Consider the following 15,024-nt stretch of genomic DNA (forward strand, 5'->3'; position numbering starts at 1 on the left):
TGACCATTTAATAATTTCAGAAAAATATAAGGTTTCAGTGAGGAAAAAAATTAAGACAAACGATGATTCGGACAAAAAATACGGTATGACTAGCGAAGAGTATGCGAACTTTGGCGCTCCCCATTCTTAGTATAAGGTGGCCAGATACTGAAAGGTGGCCAGTTATTCACGATTTACCCTACTAATCAAATAATATGTCCGTTAAATTAATTTGTTAGTTGTGTGTGCGTAAAATAAATAAATAAATTTAACTGAAATTTAATTAGATTTTTGATTTTTCAGGGTAAGTAAAATGCCTCTGTATTATTGGCGACTGGTGTCAAGTACTTACTCTACTTGACACTTGTTTCTGGGTTCTCACCTCTGGAGTCCAAGTCCAAGGTTTACAAACTCTTCCAGTCTTCCCGGTACAGTGCAGCAGTCAACCACAATCAGCCGCTTTGCCGTGTCAAGCATGATCTGAAGAAAATAGCACTATATCAAAATACTACTTAGACTAGAGTGACCACAGATGTCAGGATATGCCGGATATGCTATGAAGTAAGGCGTTGAGGGACCGCCTAGTCACCTTCGGAGAGAGCTTACTTATATTTTATAAGTTTTTAATTTTAATTATTATCTAGCCTGGGTTAGTGTACCAATGATGGTCAAAGGTCTATCCTAGTGATTTTCAACCTGTGGGTCGCGACCCCCTGGGGGTCGCAAAGCCTCTTTAGGGGGGTCTACGTCTCGGAGCCCCTATTAGATGCTGGGAACACTACTTCAGCAAAAAAAAGTTGAAAACATTTTGTAAATGCGTTAACTAATTATATTTATCACAAAATATAATACATGAAAAAAAAAAACAACGGGTAGGGGGGGTCGTGAAATATTTATTCATACTAAAGGGGTCGTGTCAAGAAAAAGGTTGAAAAACACTGGTCTATCCCATGTCCTCCAGCTCCACCCCTTATTCCTCTCGACCCAAAGCAGACTTACTCCTTGGTACATAATTATGAGTACCTGTTGTGACAAGTACTAGTCTTTAATAGAGCAGCAAAGATTTGTTTTACAGTCTTAAATTTCAACCTAATTGTGTTCTGATAGAGTCCAGAACTGATAATCTTTCTTAACTCTGTGCGGGCATTCTACTATTATTTGTACCTACACTGCTATTACCGGCGAGAACCTGTAATTGGCTTTCTGTATCTGTTGTTATTTTTAATCTGTATGTTTAAAGCTGTTGGTTCTCCAAAATAAATAAATAAACATTTTTAATGCTTCATTATCTCGGCCGACATCCCACTGCAGGGCACAGGCCTCCACTCAGAATGAGAGGGCTTCGGCCGTAGCTCACACGCAGCCTTAGGGCTGGTAACTTTTTTTAATGCTTACAAATAATTAAAATGGAAAAAAGGAACAATTTAATAACAATGTCGCAGACTAAGAAAATATAATGAGGCGCAGCTTATGGCCTCAAAATATACATTGACATTATTGTTATGAGCAAAGAAAGAAAACGGGAAACTTGTCAAATCAATATAAACTTCAAAGTATTGTTGTTATCTTTTTTTTATTAAGTATTTTGTGTTTTTTGTACAATAAAGTATTTACATACATACATACAAGGTTCCTTATTGCTTTAAAGTGGCATAATATATAACAATGTCTTGTATTACAATTTTGTGGTAGAGTCACCAGCATTAATATCTGCCACAGTGGAGCGTGCAAAAATATCTGACACGTCCTTCGGGCCATAGAAATAGAGTCGTATCAGATATTTATGCACGCTTTTTGTGTCAGATATTGGTGCTGGTGACTGTACAGTGTTTTTTTTAATAGATTTCGATTTGTATTATTACAGCGCTATTATTAAAGACAGTGCTACAAAAATGCCGAACATTTGCACTCAGTATCATGTTCGATGATAAGCTAACTAAACACAGCAAGGTCATATATGTACAGATATCACCACGCGTCTAAAAATAAAACCACGTGGTGCCAACATAGTACATGACTCGCGCGATTCCGTTGTTTCCCAACAGATGCCGCTCTCACTTCGCCTCCCAATCCTACATCGCGCTGTTAAGATTTTTCCTAGAATCATGACGTCTTTTACTCTGCGTTTGTAGCATTAAGACCTTACTTCATAGGATCATTTCTATAGTAAGCTCTTCACTAGGCAATCACAAAATGTGAGCCAACCCCATCCACGATGAGGAGACGTGGCGCGGTGCCCTGAGCGTGAGAAAGGCGATGACTTATAGTCATCAGCCATCGATGATCGTTCACTTCCCTTCTCGGAGGGAGGCGTGGGGTACTGTCGCTGTCTGAGTGGCTGGTTTTTAACACTTTATAAACATTTAAAATTGATATCGAGTGGCTGGTTTTTTTAACACTTTAAAACATTAAAATTGATATTAAACTTAAAAAGAACAGGTGAGATAAACTTCGCTGTATTTCTATTTCGCATGCTTAGTAATAAACGGGCCTAACTCAAAATTGCGAAAAATTTAGTTATTGTACTAAAACGGCTTATATCTGAGAGCACTATCGGTTCTCTTTCTAAACCAGCCTAAATCGGGTATTATAAAGAGATAGCACGACTTGGTGCGTTTTACTTTTAACAAAATTTCAAATTTCATTTGGTGCTAAAGCAGCTAACTTCAGTCATGTTCCGACTTACTTGCGAGCAAGTAGTTGGCTTTCGTGAGCCATTTGAAGATAGATCGTTATTGCAAGAAGGAAACATGAGTATTTTTGAATAACTTTTAAGCAAATAAAGCATATTTGGATTTACTTCTTTTTAGCACAAAAATCAAACGCAAAATGAAGTGATGTAATTCGGATTGCCTCGTTTTATTAAAAATAATCCTTGAATACTTGGTGTTGTATTAAGACTTGCATCATTTATTATTTTTATTATTCGCTACATTTTGCTACATTTTGTAATAAAGTGATATATGACTGCAATGTTTTTTTTAAACCTTAGCAATATTATTAAATATATAAAAACAAATTGGTTTATAAGAAAAAAGTGCAAGTAGACATTATATACAACGTTAGGAATTATAAAAAAACATAGTAACAAAATTAATCCTACCAAATAATTCAACGGAAAAGAGAAGTGCTAATTACTTAAAATTTAAACTCGATTTGTCAAAATTCACGATTTTTTGAGTTAAGACCGTTTATTACTAAGCATACGATTTATGTAATTAATAACTTGACGCCTGTAGAGTTCTTAGAAGCCATAAGGCCGCCTCTTGCCTATATTGGAAATTCTCTTATATTTTATTTTTCTATCATATCAGCCGTAGCCCTTTCGGACCCGGCCAGGTATGCAAAGAGTTGCGACAATGGACTGTATGTACAATCATGTCAAATTTGAAATGTAATTAACACGCACGACCGCATCAACCGGGGACGAGTGGACCATACAATGTTTTGTAGAGATTTTTAACATGATTTAACTTTTTGCTCTCCAAGCATACAAAGCAGGAATACGTGAAATGATCCTATTCTGTACGCAATGCCCCCTTTATCACCATTGTATACGTAGAAGGCAGTGGATAGCGTACCGATGGCCGACCATGGCCTATTGTGTCCGTCAAACTCAAAACACAAGCATCATGTAATAATGATATCACTAATAAAGGAGTGTCAATGAACTTTTTAAAAAATAGCTTACCTTTCTAAAAGCCTTATCGATATCGTCAAATTTCTTGGCTTCCTCCGGCAATTGCTGCCGAATGTCACCACCTACGAATATACCCTCCAAGTACAGCCATTTGCGCTGAGTCGCCATCCACTCCTCAATCACTTCGGATATCAGTGAGAGCGTGTGCTCCCATTTTTGTACCACTCCTAGGAATGGTCCGATAAACCTAAAATAGTACAGGTAGTTAATTTTAATTTATATTTTACTAGCTTTAACCCGCGGCTTCGCCCGCATTAGAAATAGCTTAATGATAGTAACAATACGGTATTTGACTATTTTGTATATGTTTTATAAATGAAAACTACACAAGGCCTGTTATCGAATAGAGAAACAATTTTTAAGCTACCTTTACAAATAACAAATTTATAAAGGTTTGAAATTCCAGATTAGACAGAGAAAGACATACTGGCATGTGACGTCACACGCCAGTACCGCCATACTTGCTGCATAGAGAAAAATGTTCGAGAAAGAGAAAGGTATATAGATTTTTCAAAAAATCACTATAAATCCAATTTTCAACCGATTTAAGTTAAACACTGTCTGTATATCTATATTTTCATAATAATATTAAGATATGGCAAATTCAGGAGTTGTCAAATACCGTACTTGAAAGGGCAACGTTCGCTCGCACGCCATCTATTGGTTGCAGACGAAGTTAACACGTCATCTTGAGAGAGCATTACCGGGATATCAAGTATCATATGTCTCAATGCAGATCTTTGTCTATCTGTACGCCAAGTTTCATGTAAATCCGTTCAGTCATTATTGCGTGATTGAGTAACAAACACCAAACAAACCTAACCTCCAAACATCTTCACAAACTTTCACATTTATAATATCATCCAGGGTGTCAAACTATCTTTATATTGAATTTAAACTTAATCGGTTTAGTGTTGCCAGTAACAGACAGACAGAAGTACTTTTGCATTTATAATATTGCTAGCTTCGCTCGTGTTAAATTTTTTGGGATAAAATATAATTTATTTACACATATTCTATAAACTATACATAGAAAGATACGTTAGAAAGTAATAACAAATAAATGTTAAATTTGGGGTGAATACACAGACACTATGTAATAATAAGTCAGAAGTAAATAGCAGTATCTTAGAGACCCCCTAGCTAGCACGACGACGAAGCTCTAAAGACGCTAGGGTCTCTTATCTTGAGACGAGGCCTGTGAGATGTATATAGACCGGAGACGACACTTGCAAAAAACTTACTGTGAAGCAGCCATGCTCTGTAGCGACATGGAATCATCGTCGACTTTCACGGTAATCTCATCGCAAGGGTTTAGCGTGTAGCCTCGATCTTCGCCGCGGTTGAAATGGCGCGCGACGGTGAATGCAATGCTCGCCCAAGTCTCCTGGACGTCCCTGACGCCTCGCTCTATTGCTAATTCCTGTACGGACAAGTCAGATAATTGAAATGTTACCATTAACAAAAAGTGATGTCAAGATGCAAAAAGCCAACGGCACGCGGTGTTCCCAGGCGGTCACCCATCCAAGTACTGACCGCGCCCGACGTTGCTTAACTTCGGTGATCGGACGAGAACCGGTGTATTCAACGTGGTATGGACGTTGGCAACAAAGTGTACTAATTTGATGAACCGTATAAAAAAAATTACGTCACGGTAACAGGCATATTAGTCATAGTCAATTATTACTATACTCACAGCTACATTTGTAAATTATAATAACTTTGCTCATTGAAGTAAAAGTGTTGTCACAGAGTATTGTTTAGTTAAATAAGATACCACTAGATGTCGCTAGTTTCAGCATGTAATGGCTAGAATCGAATGACTTCCTTGCTTTTGAACCTATTTTGCATAAATAATATAAAGTAAAACAGTGTTTCCCAAAGGTAGAAAAAAATAAAATCGCCAGCACTCAAACCTGTATTGAGTTCCATGTATCTTACTCGAGCTCGTAGCGGTACCAGTTGTTTCTCACAGATGTCACTACAGTGCAAGATGGCTAACATAATGAAGATGGCGACACTATGTACACAATTGCGGGGAGCACTCAAAACCTTATATTGGTAGCCCAAATGGCTTCGAAATAACAGCGCGGCAAATTCCGGTGACGCAATATCTACCCGGTATGAATAAATACCGCTTTAACATTTCCGACCTTTATCAGGTACCGGCATTACCGACATGTTTTTCTCGTCCCTTTTGTGTTAGGTGCAATGTGGGCTATCTATCGCGTATGAATTCACCGCTAGAGACGCTAGTGTAGCGTGAGGTTTCCGAAATGTCAAATCTCATAGTTTTTGGGTGAGCTACGCGGGTTTATTTATAATTAGAATATTTTTTTGTATTTTGCATTACCTGAAATTAATTATGGCAATTATGCGTTACGGGGCAATGAATGTCTGTGTTTTGAGACAGTTTTGTCTTTCGGAAACTTTTGTCCTCCCTTTTTTTCCGAACAAAACGGGACTACGCAACACTGTGGTTGCTGGATATTTTTATGGTACGGTTTTAAGGTGTATTAAATATGATTTTAATGTAAACTTTGTTTTACCGCCCGTAATAACAGACTCTGAAAGCCACACTTAAAAACCTCACGCAACAGTGTCGCCATCTAGAAAGACAAAAAACGATAGCCCTCATTGTGACCACAATGAGCGAGCCGCACGAGCGTAGCGAGCGTGCCGCGGCAGCGGCCGGCGAAGCGCCAAGACCAAATTAAGTAATTTTCTACTAAATTTATTAATATTCGGTGTACACGAAAAACATGGTTGGTATTGACATGCCGGTAATTATCTGGTCGGTATTTAACAGTTCAAGAATGATCACCGCGGTACGATGCATACCAGGCTGATATTTAGTGGCATTGGCATTTAATGTGCGTGTAACGAAAAGCAGGGCGAGTATTTCCATGTCGGTATTGTCCGGGCCGGTAAAGACTGTCGCCCCACAATGGGAAATGGATGAAAATTTTAGAAACGCTTCTAACTTTTTTTATCGATAGAACAACCTTTCTAATTAACAGAAAAAAATATCAGATTTTTAAGTAGTATCAATTAATTAAAAAAAAAGTTTTCTTTACCGCCAAATTACGACATTTCGGTCGGTTACGGGTTGTTCCATAGTCCAGAATAAAAAAAAATAAAAAAGAATTTATGTGTCTTTGACTCGATCGTTTTGACAGGTGATACTCTTTACCGGCTCGGATAATACCGACATGAAAATACCGACCCTGTTTTTCATCTACACACCCATAGAAGCTCACGTCAGTTTCTATGGGCGAGTTTCAAGCGTGTCTAAATTTTTCATCCATTCCCCATTGCCACTCCAAGCGCGCTCGTAAAGGATTATTTATGCTGAGCATGTTTGCCACACTAAAGATAGTTATAAAGATAGCTGTCGCCTCTTATGCTATTTATTGGCAAGATTGTATCCGAATACAATCGGATTAAGTATCCAATCTGCAACCCGCATAAGAAGACAATAAAGTGTATTTTTATTGGTGTCATCAATCAATTAAATCAGCCCACATCCACTGCTGAGTAAAGGTCTCTACATTTTCACGCCACTTTGCCCGGTCCTGTGCTAGTCATAACATTGGTGTCAACATTTACCTTTATAGCATGGTTGACAATTTCTTCGGCAACGTCTTGATACTTGTGGAGCTCCATGGCGAACATGTTCTCCAACGTAAAACGCTCCGGAGACATGTCGAAGTCTTGGTCTATGTGATACAATAAATAAAGATTAATTAAACTAAAAAATACAAGAAGGCAAGGTCCTGATTGGCTGATGTCTGACACAAACCTTACACTTACCCAGAAAGTTGTTTTACAAGGATAAAGCTTGCAAAACTTTTAAGGGGTAGCAAGTTCTACAATAGGGATGAAATAGCGGACGTAAGAAAAAAACTACTAAGACAAAGCACAATGCTGGTAAAGTAAACTTTCTCCTTTTTATGATAGTTCCTTATAACAGGAAAAAAACATTCAAGATGATTGTCACATTGCAGCGGCGTCTTTAGCCCATGTAGCGCCCGTGTGCAATTATTACTTTAGCGCCATCTAGGAAGCGCGCGGTCAAAATGGAATAGGTACAAAGTGCCGCAGCCGACGCCCCTAACACCGCTGCGCCCGTGTGCAACGCACACCCTGCACTATAGGTAAAGACGCCTCTGGTAACCTGACATTAGTCTTTAATGTAAGCCGTACAACTGATTTTGAACCTTAGGGCGGTAAAGAAAGTTCTTAAAACATGCGTGGATGAAAATTGTTAAAAGAACATCTTATTTTAGGGTGACTCCCTTAACAAATTGCAAAACATTGGTTACTAAGAATCAAATAATCGTCCGACATGTTTCGGATCCAGCAGAAATCCTTTCTCGCGGAATGCGTCGCGTGCGTACATGGAGCTGTGCCTTTTCTCACACTACTCGACGTTTATATAAAACTAGCCGCTACCCGCGACTCTGTCCGTGTAGAATTCGGTTTTCAGTATCCCGTGGGAACTTTGCAATATTCCGGGATAAAAACTATCCTATGTCCTTCCCGACACAAACTATCTGTATACCGAATTTCATCCAAATCGGTTCAGCGGTTTAGACGTGATGAAGTAACAAACAAATCAACAAACAAACAGACTTACAAACTTTCGCATTTATAATATTAGTGGGATATACGTACTAGTTTTATGCATGAGCTCTTTCCAATGGCGCTCCCTCATGGCTTCGTTTTTCAAGGAGACCATGAGCGGCACCACATTCTTGAACTGCTTCATTTTGAGGTCGAGCATCAAACCAGTGGGGGCCAGACGAACGGCCTTGGCCAGCCGCCTGTGAAACAAGTATACATGTAGAGCTTGTCTAAGCTAAAATGGCGCATTCTTCACTCAACTAAATCAGTTCATTATGGCTAGTTAGATAGCAAATTTTACAAGTAAAAGCCTGAGTCTAACAGGGAACTATATCCCCGTAAGATTCAGGCGTTTATTGTAAGATTTGCTGTATAAGTAGTCATAATGAACTGATTTAATTGAGCGAGGGACGCATCATTTTAGTTTAGACAAGCTCTAGTGTTAAGTGTCCGTCAAGCGAGATTGAGGCCAAACGTAAGGCTATTCTATATATAAAAAAGTGTTTACACGGGACAAGTAAAAATATACCCTTACTCGTCCGAATTTCACTTGTCATACCAACGTTTGCTATAAAATATATAGAACCGTGCTGTTTTCAGGATTTTTTAAAAATGTCATCTTATAGAATGCAGTAGGTTAGGTTAGGTTAGTTTAATATCAACTCTGAAGAAAACTAATTCATAAATAAATTACTTTATGGCAAATGAAAATTATGGAAAACGATACATTCTGGCATATGAAATTCGGGCAAATGATAGAGAACCATTTTTTACCGTATTTTTATCTTCAATCAAAAATTAGTACTACTTTTGATCGTTGATTTTTATTATTACACTATGGGTATGATAAGATAACAAAGCGCGTCCATTTTTTGTAGTTTACAGACATTTAGGAGCTGTTTCACCATCCATTGATTAGTGTTAACTGGCGTTAGGTGTGACGCCGTCTCTCTTTGTTTTGTTCGAATAGACGGAGACGGCATCACATTTAACCGTCAGTTAACACTAGTCAATGGATGGTGAAACAGCCCCTTAGTGTTTGTAAAATTTAAACATTCACTAATTCGTTATACGAGTAGGTAGTCAAGTTGAGAATAGCTTTTCTATATCAAAGTTTTTATGACATTGATATAATATTGATTATTTCTGGTCTCTATCGTTTGCCCGAACTGCATATGCCAATCTTATATCAATGTCATAAAGACTTTGACATAGAAAAGCTATTCTCAACTTGACTACCCATAACGAATTAGCGAATGTTTAAAATTTTACAAACACTAAATGTCTGTAAACTACAAAAAAATTACGCGCTATGTTATCTTATCATATATCATAGTGTAGTAATAAAATAGAGTATAAAAATATATATTATTCCAAACGGTTCTATTGTACCAAAAATGTATATGATAACTATGTATACAACAATGGATACTGTTTTGCAACACTGAGTCAACCCACTGTCATTTTGCAATACAATGTCAACTGGAACAATACTTTTCTAAGGGTTGATAATATATTGCAGAATAAATCAGGGTTAACACACTATTGCTTAACAGCATCAAATTATTGTATTGTAAGAACAATGCCGGTATTGTTCTGAAACTCATACTTATATTCACTCTTAACCATACTCGAACCATCACTCTACAGGTGAAACAGAAATACATACATTACATACAGAACCACTACCATGCTTTTGGCTACTCTAGTTGAAAGAAAGAAAGAAAATAATTTATTTATAACAGCAATGACACATAATTAGTAAATATAACAAAAAGAAGTGTTGCCGCTATAAAAAGGTCCCGGCTCAGCATATCGCTGGTTGAAAACCAGCACTGGTCTTCCGCCGGGCCACAGGAGAGTGAAATTACGGAAAGTCACACAAAACAAAACAAATACAAAAATAGCTACGAGACTAAAATATAAGTTGGCTGTATAGCCCACATTATCATGGCAACAGTGTAATGAAAAAGATAAGAATAATTTGACATTGACATATGACAATTACAAGTTGCCTGTCAACGCTTTTATTTTGTTATATGAATAGACTCAAAATTCAAAGCATGTGATTGTGAATTATGATTACCCAATTAAAGCTTTTGAAAGCCAGTCGAAAATTTTATTCAGTCATTTCTGTAGCAATATACGTGGTTTTATACAGCTTCCAAAAAGTATCTCAAATGTTCACGCCGCCCTAACACTGTAAATTGCAAATATCTTTGGTTGGTAAGGGGCCAACATTATGTCGCTTATCGCTTACCTATAATCCTTGAAGAACTGTTCGATCCCGTCGACTAACGCCTGTGGGTTGAGATTGACCCACAGGGTCTGGCCCACACCATCCGGGCATTTTTCTGGGCTTTGTATATCTTGTACCTGCACAGACCATATAATTAAAAAAAAAAACTTTAAAATTGCATCGTGATCTTAATTTGCATTGTATGACGAATGCCCTAGCAAAATATCATGTGCATAGCTCGGACAGGTCATCGCAAAATCAGATATCAAAATAGGACAAGATTCAATAGAGTCGTAATACCTAAAATTATGATTATCGTAATTCAACGTGTGTGTGACCTTTTTAGTCGCCTATCCGTCATAGTTTTGTCAAATTGGCATTCATGAAACAGTTTTGTGACAATTGAAATTATTTAGTAAAATTACTTAGGTACTTGTGGTTATTTCTAAATATTTTAAATATGGTGAAATAGAAACGGGTAATAATTTTAATGGAAATACTGTCACAACCACCTTTTATGCTCAATTTTGGGCTACCGTTATAAATTTAATTGAAAAGTATAATTAAATAATACTGTACATAATACGACTCTATTAATCTTGTTATATTACCGCGTAGATAAAGCGGTAAAGATTTTTCTATTTTACATGGATTCCGTAGCAATACAGGGATGAAAAAATTATAACGAAAATTGAGCCGATTTCTAATAGTCTGAAGAAATTACCCACTCTTACATCAGAGGCCTTATTGTTTAACGCACTCGGAATCACAATCGCTTTCACCACTTCCTTTTGTTACACGGAGTAAGATGAGAATATAAAGACATGGTGAATACGATCGCGAACGTCAGAGCGTTAGACAATACGGCCTCTGGGCCCAGTTCCTTGAAGCATATAAAACACTAATAATATTAGCGTTTTGTCTCATTTTCTCAAACAATTCATGAGACAAACAATTGAGAAACAGGGCCCTGGTGTGACTGTGGTCAAACCCAAGCGTATTGCATAAAAATAGTTGTTTACACTTGGTCCATGGCGGCGAAGTCAGTTTTAGCACGGACGAAGTTGGAGAAGTCCGCTAAGGGGTTGTCGAACAACTGCTCGGCGGCTTGGAGGACCTTCTTCCGAGATTCTAGCTCGTCGAAATACTTCACGTATTCCTGTGGTCGTAAAAAACAAGCAATTATTTACTGAATGGTCAGTAAAAAAACCTATAAAAGGTAAGTATCACAAAATGGTTGGAATGGCTGTATTACATTTCTCAAGTTTTCTCAAGGAAGTTTTAACTATGCATCCTCTGTGTTACTGTTATACTAGCGCTTCACTTTGCAATTTTTCTTGAACATTCGCCACAGTGAAAGATGCGCTATATAGTTTCTAGCGAGTGAGTGAGACGGAGATGCCAATAGTGCAATGCGAACATGAACGGCCAGGGGACGCGATTTCAAAACGTTTCAGGTCTATAATTCCGAGGTCGATCCGAATTGGTATCCCGTGTGTACAGAATAAGCAGGTACCTAATACAGCGAGGCATTAACTAGCTCAAAATTAAATTAACAGTTTCATGGTAGCGCCTTAAATACCTAGGTACTTAGATTTTAGCTTTTTTTAGTTCTTCTGTTTTATTAAATGTGTTTTTGTGACCCCCGGCGCAATAAGAGTGATCTTATAAGTTTGATCGCCATGTGTGTGTCTATCTGTGGCACCATAGCTCGCAAGCGGATGGATCGATTTTGATGCGTTTTTTTTTAAATGGAAATCTAGTTTAAGATCGTTTTAGCCGATTTTGAAATATTGAACTTTGAAGTGACAATGACGATGGTTTTTCAACTTTTGTAAATTGTTTACTTTATAATAATATTTTTTTTTTTGTTTTCTTTATATTCTGGAGGATTTTTCCCATGCTTGCGGGCTGACCTAGTAACATACCAAAATATTACTTAGCAATACTTGCCTCCATAAGCACCAGCCCTCCATCCATATCTTCCCCTACGGTACCCGGTCCCTCTGTATCGAACTTCTCGACAAAATCGTCCAACTCTTTCAAAAAGTTGGCAATTTCAACAACGCTCAGTTTGGAGAATTTGTCCTTGGTTTGTTCTAGGTGTTCCCTCGGAAGATAGCGGTCTGGTACAGCTTCCCAAGTCGTTTGGAGGTTCTTAGCGAACTCTATATCCTCTTGTGACACCTAGTGTTAGTATATAAATTACAGAGTCCAGTAGTATGTTTAGGAAATTTTCCTTCCTTATTCTTGTGTTAAAAAATCTGTTTCTTACTTACATCCAATCCATGTTGATTCAACATATGAAATATATCTTGCATTCCTCGGTATCTTACTTCTGCGGTTATCGTCATCTGTTGTACTGTCGCAATACTGGCCATAACCATTTTAAAGTCTTCCAGACCCTTTATATTCATGTTTATTGTCATACGAAGATTCTAAAAATAAAATGGTAACAAAAATAGCAAAAAGCCAACGGCACGCGGTGTTCCCAGGCGGTCACCCATCCAAGTACTGACCGCGCCCGACGTTGCTTAACTTCGGTGATCGGACGAGAACCGGTGTTTTCAACGTGGTATGGACGTTGGCGACAGTTTATGTCAATTTGTTTTCAGTTTGCTAGTGATAGATAATGCCTTTAAGTGAACAACAATTTGTAACAAACGTAAAGCAAACACGCTTATGGTACAATGTGCGGGTGCTCGCATTGGATAAAGTTTATACAGTTCGACACCATAACGTACGCCAGTAGTTATAATTAGGGGCTGTTCACCATCCATTGATTAGTGTTAACTGGCGGTTAGTAGTGTGCCCAAATGCAAGAACAAGACGAGACTTAGCCAGTCTGGTCTTGGTCTTGCGCCAATACACCTGGTCTTGGTCTTGGTCTTGGTCTTGCGCTCCCAGTCTTGGTCTTGGTCTTGGTCTTGCAGCAAGAGTCTTGCAAGTCTTGCAATTACCTATTAGTCTTTTACTATTTATTAAAGTTTACTTTAAATCTTAGAAAACGTATTAGAATTGGAACATTGTGAGCTTGATTAACATAGCCATAGTAAGATCAAGCAGATTAATAAATAACTGAAGATTTGATAAGAAATTCGAAAAATCAACTGACCTATATGTCGTTTTCCATGGAAGTAACTGTTTCTTAATAAACATTTATGATTTATACATGTACTTCCGAAAAGCGGCAAATTTCTTTGAGAAGTAAGTACAAAACCTTTGATGCCGCATTATCAAAGTGCCGATGGTTAAAACATAACTATGCATGCACTCAGTTTGATTTTAATAGATATTTTTTTATTCGCTATGTTTATGGTATTAGTCGTAATGCGCATAGGTCCAGTTTTTCATATTCTTTGATACAGTTTTTTGCGTCTCATAGAATTCCTAAGCGTACCTACCTATACACCGAACTGTTACACCTAACTACTCAGTGAAATAGCGCTAAGTCCTAGCTGCAAGACGCAAGAGTCTTGCAGGCTATGTCTTGTTCTTGCTCAAGTCTTGCACGGTCAGTCTTGGTCTTGGTCTTGCTAAAAATACGCGGTCTTGTTCTTGGTCTTGGTCTTGCAAAAACGCAAGACAAGACCAAGACTGCAAGACCAAGACTGAATTTGGGCAACACTAGCGGTTAGGTGTGATGCCGTCTCTTTTGTTTTGTTAGAATAGACGGAGACGGCATCACATTTAACCGTCGGTTAACGCTAATCAACGGATGGTGAAACAGCCCCTTAGTATGAATGTTTTCCGCTGTAACACGAAAGTTTATCATACATTTGTATCGGTGATTTTCGTGACACTGCTGATCTTTTAGTCGTGAACGCTATGTTCGTTCATTCTTTTCCAACTACACAATGCATGAAAAAGAATAAAGTATGTAAAATGAACTCTTTTAAAATAAATAAGAAAAGTTTATCCTTACCTCAATTTGATTCTTCAAATCGTGCATTCCCATTCTAGTTTTAGAAGCTATACAATTTCCTAAACAGTTCTTCCACTCTTGAGCATGATCCTGTATTTGTCCTATGATTGGTCTTAAATTAACTCTTATAGCACCAACATCAACAAATTTGACGTGATTCTCTAAATCAGCTATGATATCTTCAAAGAAGAAGAATTTCTCGTCATACTTAAATATCTGTTCGTATTTCTGTATGTATTTTTCGCAGGATAGGTTCTTGTCAAAGGCCCAGAGATGTTGGTATTTATGCCACCTGTTAAAATTAATATTTTATTTGACCTTGTCGGCTACTAGGCTCATGTCCTTAAAAATTCTAGTTAGTTCGTTGGTAAGATTATCAATAGTAGGTTGTACAACAAGAGCATAAAACGAGCCATTTTACCCGAGACGTTCATATAGCCTATAGCCATATAGGATAAACACGTCGAGGGGAAAATGGGTTTAATGCTCGAGTTTTACACTGCTTTTCACTTCGATTGAGAGGAACTTAATAGCAACAGTGGAAACAATTGTTCA

The 15,024-nt window shown here is 37.8% G+C and overlaps 1 protein-coding gene and 3 non-coding genes across 4 annotated transcripts in view; 1 reads left to right on the plus strand and 3 right to left on the minus strand.

Annotated features, from left to right (window-relative positions):
* Window positions 1-15,024, minus strand: part of LOC141435194 (dynein axonemal heavy chain 10-like) — a 122,726-nt gene that overhangs the window by 86,530 nt on the left and 21,172 nt on the right. The window contains 11 exon segments of the mRNA XM_074097822.1: window positions 362-459; window positions 3,671-3,866; window positions 4,924-5,102; window positions 7,289-7,398; window positions 8,357-8,505; window positions 10,566-10,635; window positions 10,638-10,681; window positions 11,567-11,703; window positions 12,498-12,731; window positions 12,824-12,982; window positions 14,470-14,761. Coding sequence (XP_073953923.1) covers window positions 362-459; window positions 3,671-3,866; window positions 4,924-5,102; window positions 7,289-7,398; window positions 8,357-8,505; window positions 10,566-10,635; window positions 10,638-10,681; window positions 11,567-11,703; window positions 12,498-12,731; window positions 12,824-12,982; window positions 14,470-14,761 — 1,668 coding nt within the window.
* LOC141435411 (small nucleolar RNA U3) lies at window positions 2,116-2,318 on the plus strand. The gene has a single exon (XR_012452164.1). It is a non-coding gene; the product is annotated as a small nucleolar RNA U3 (small nucleolar RNA).
* LOC141435404 (5S ribosomal RNA) lies at window positions 5,167-5,285 on the minus strand. Its single transcript, XR_012452158.1, has one exon. It is a non-coding gene; the product is annotated as a 5S ribosomal RNA (ribosomal RNA).
* Window positions 13,015-13,133, minus strand: LOC141435395 (5S ribosomal RNA). The gene has a single exon (XR_012452149.1). It is a non-coding gene; the product is annotated as a 5S ribosomal RNA (ribosomal RNA).

This window comes from Choristoneura fumiferana, chromosome 14 (assembly GCF_025370935.1).
Source record: "Choristoneura fumiferana chromosome 14, NRCan_CFum_1, whole genome shotgun sequence".
Lineage (NCBI taxonomy): Eukaryota > Metazoa > Arthropoda > Insecta > Lepidoptera > Tortricidae > Choristoneura > Choristoneura fumiferana.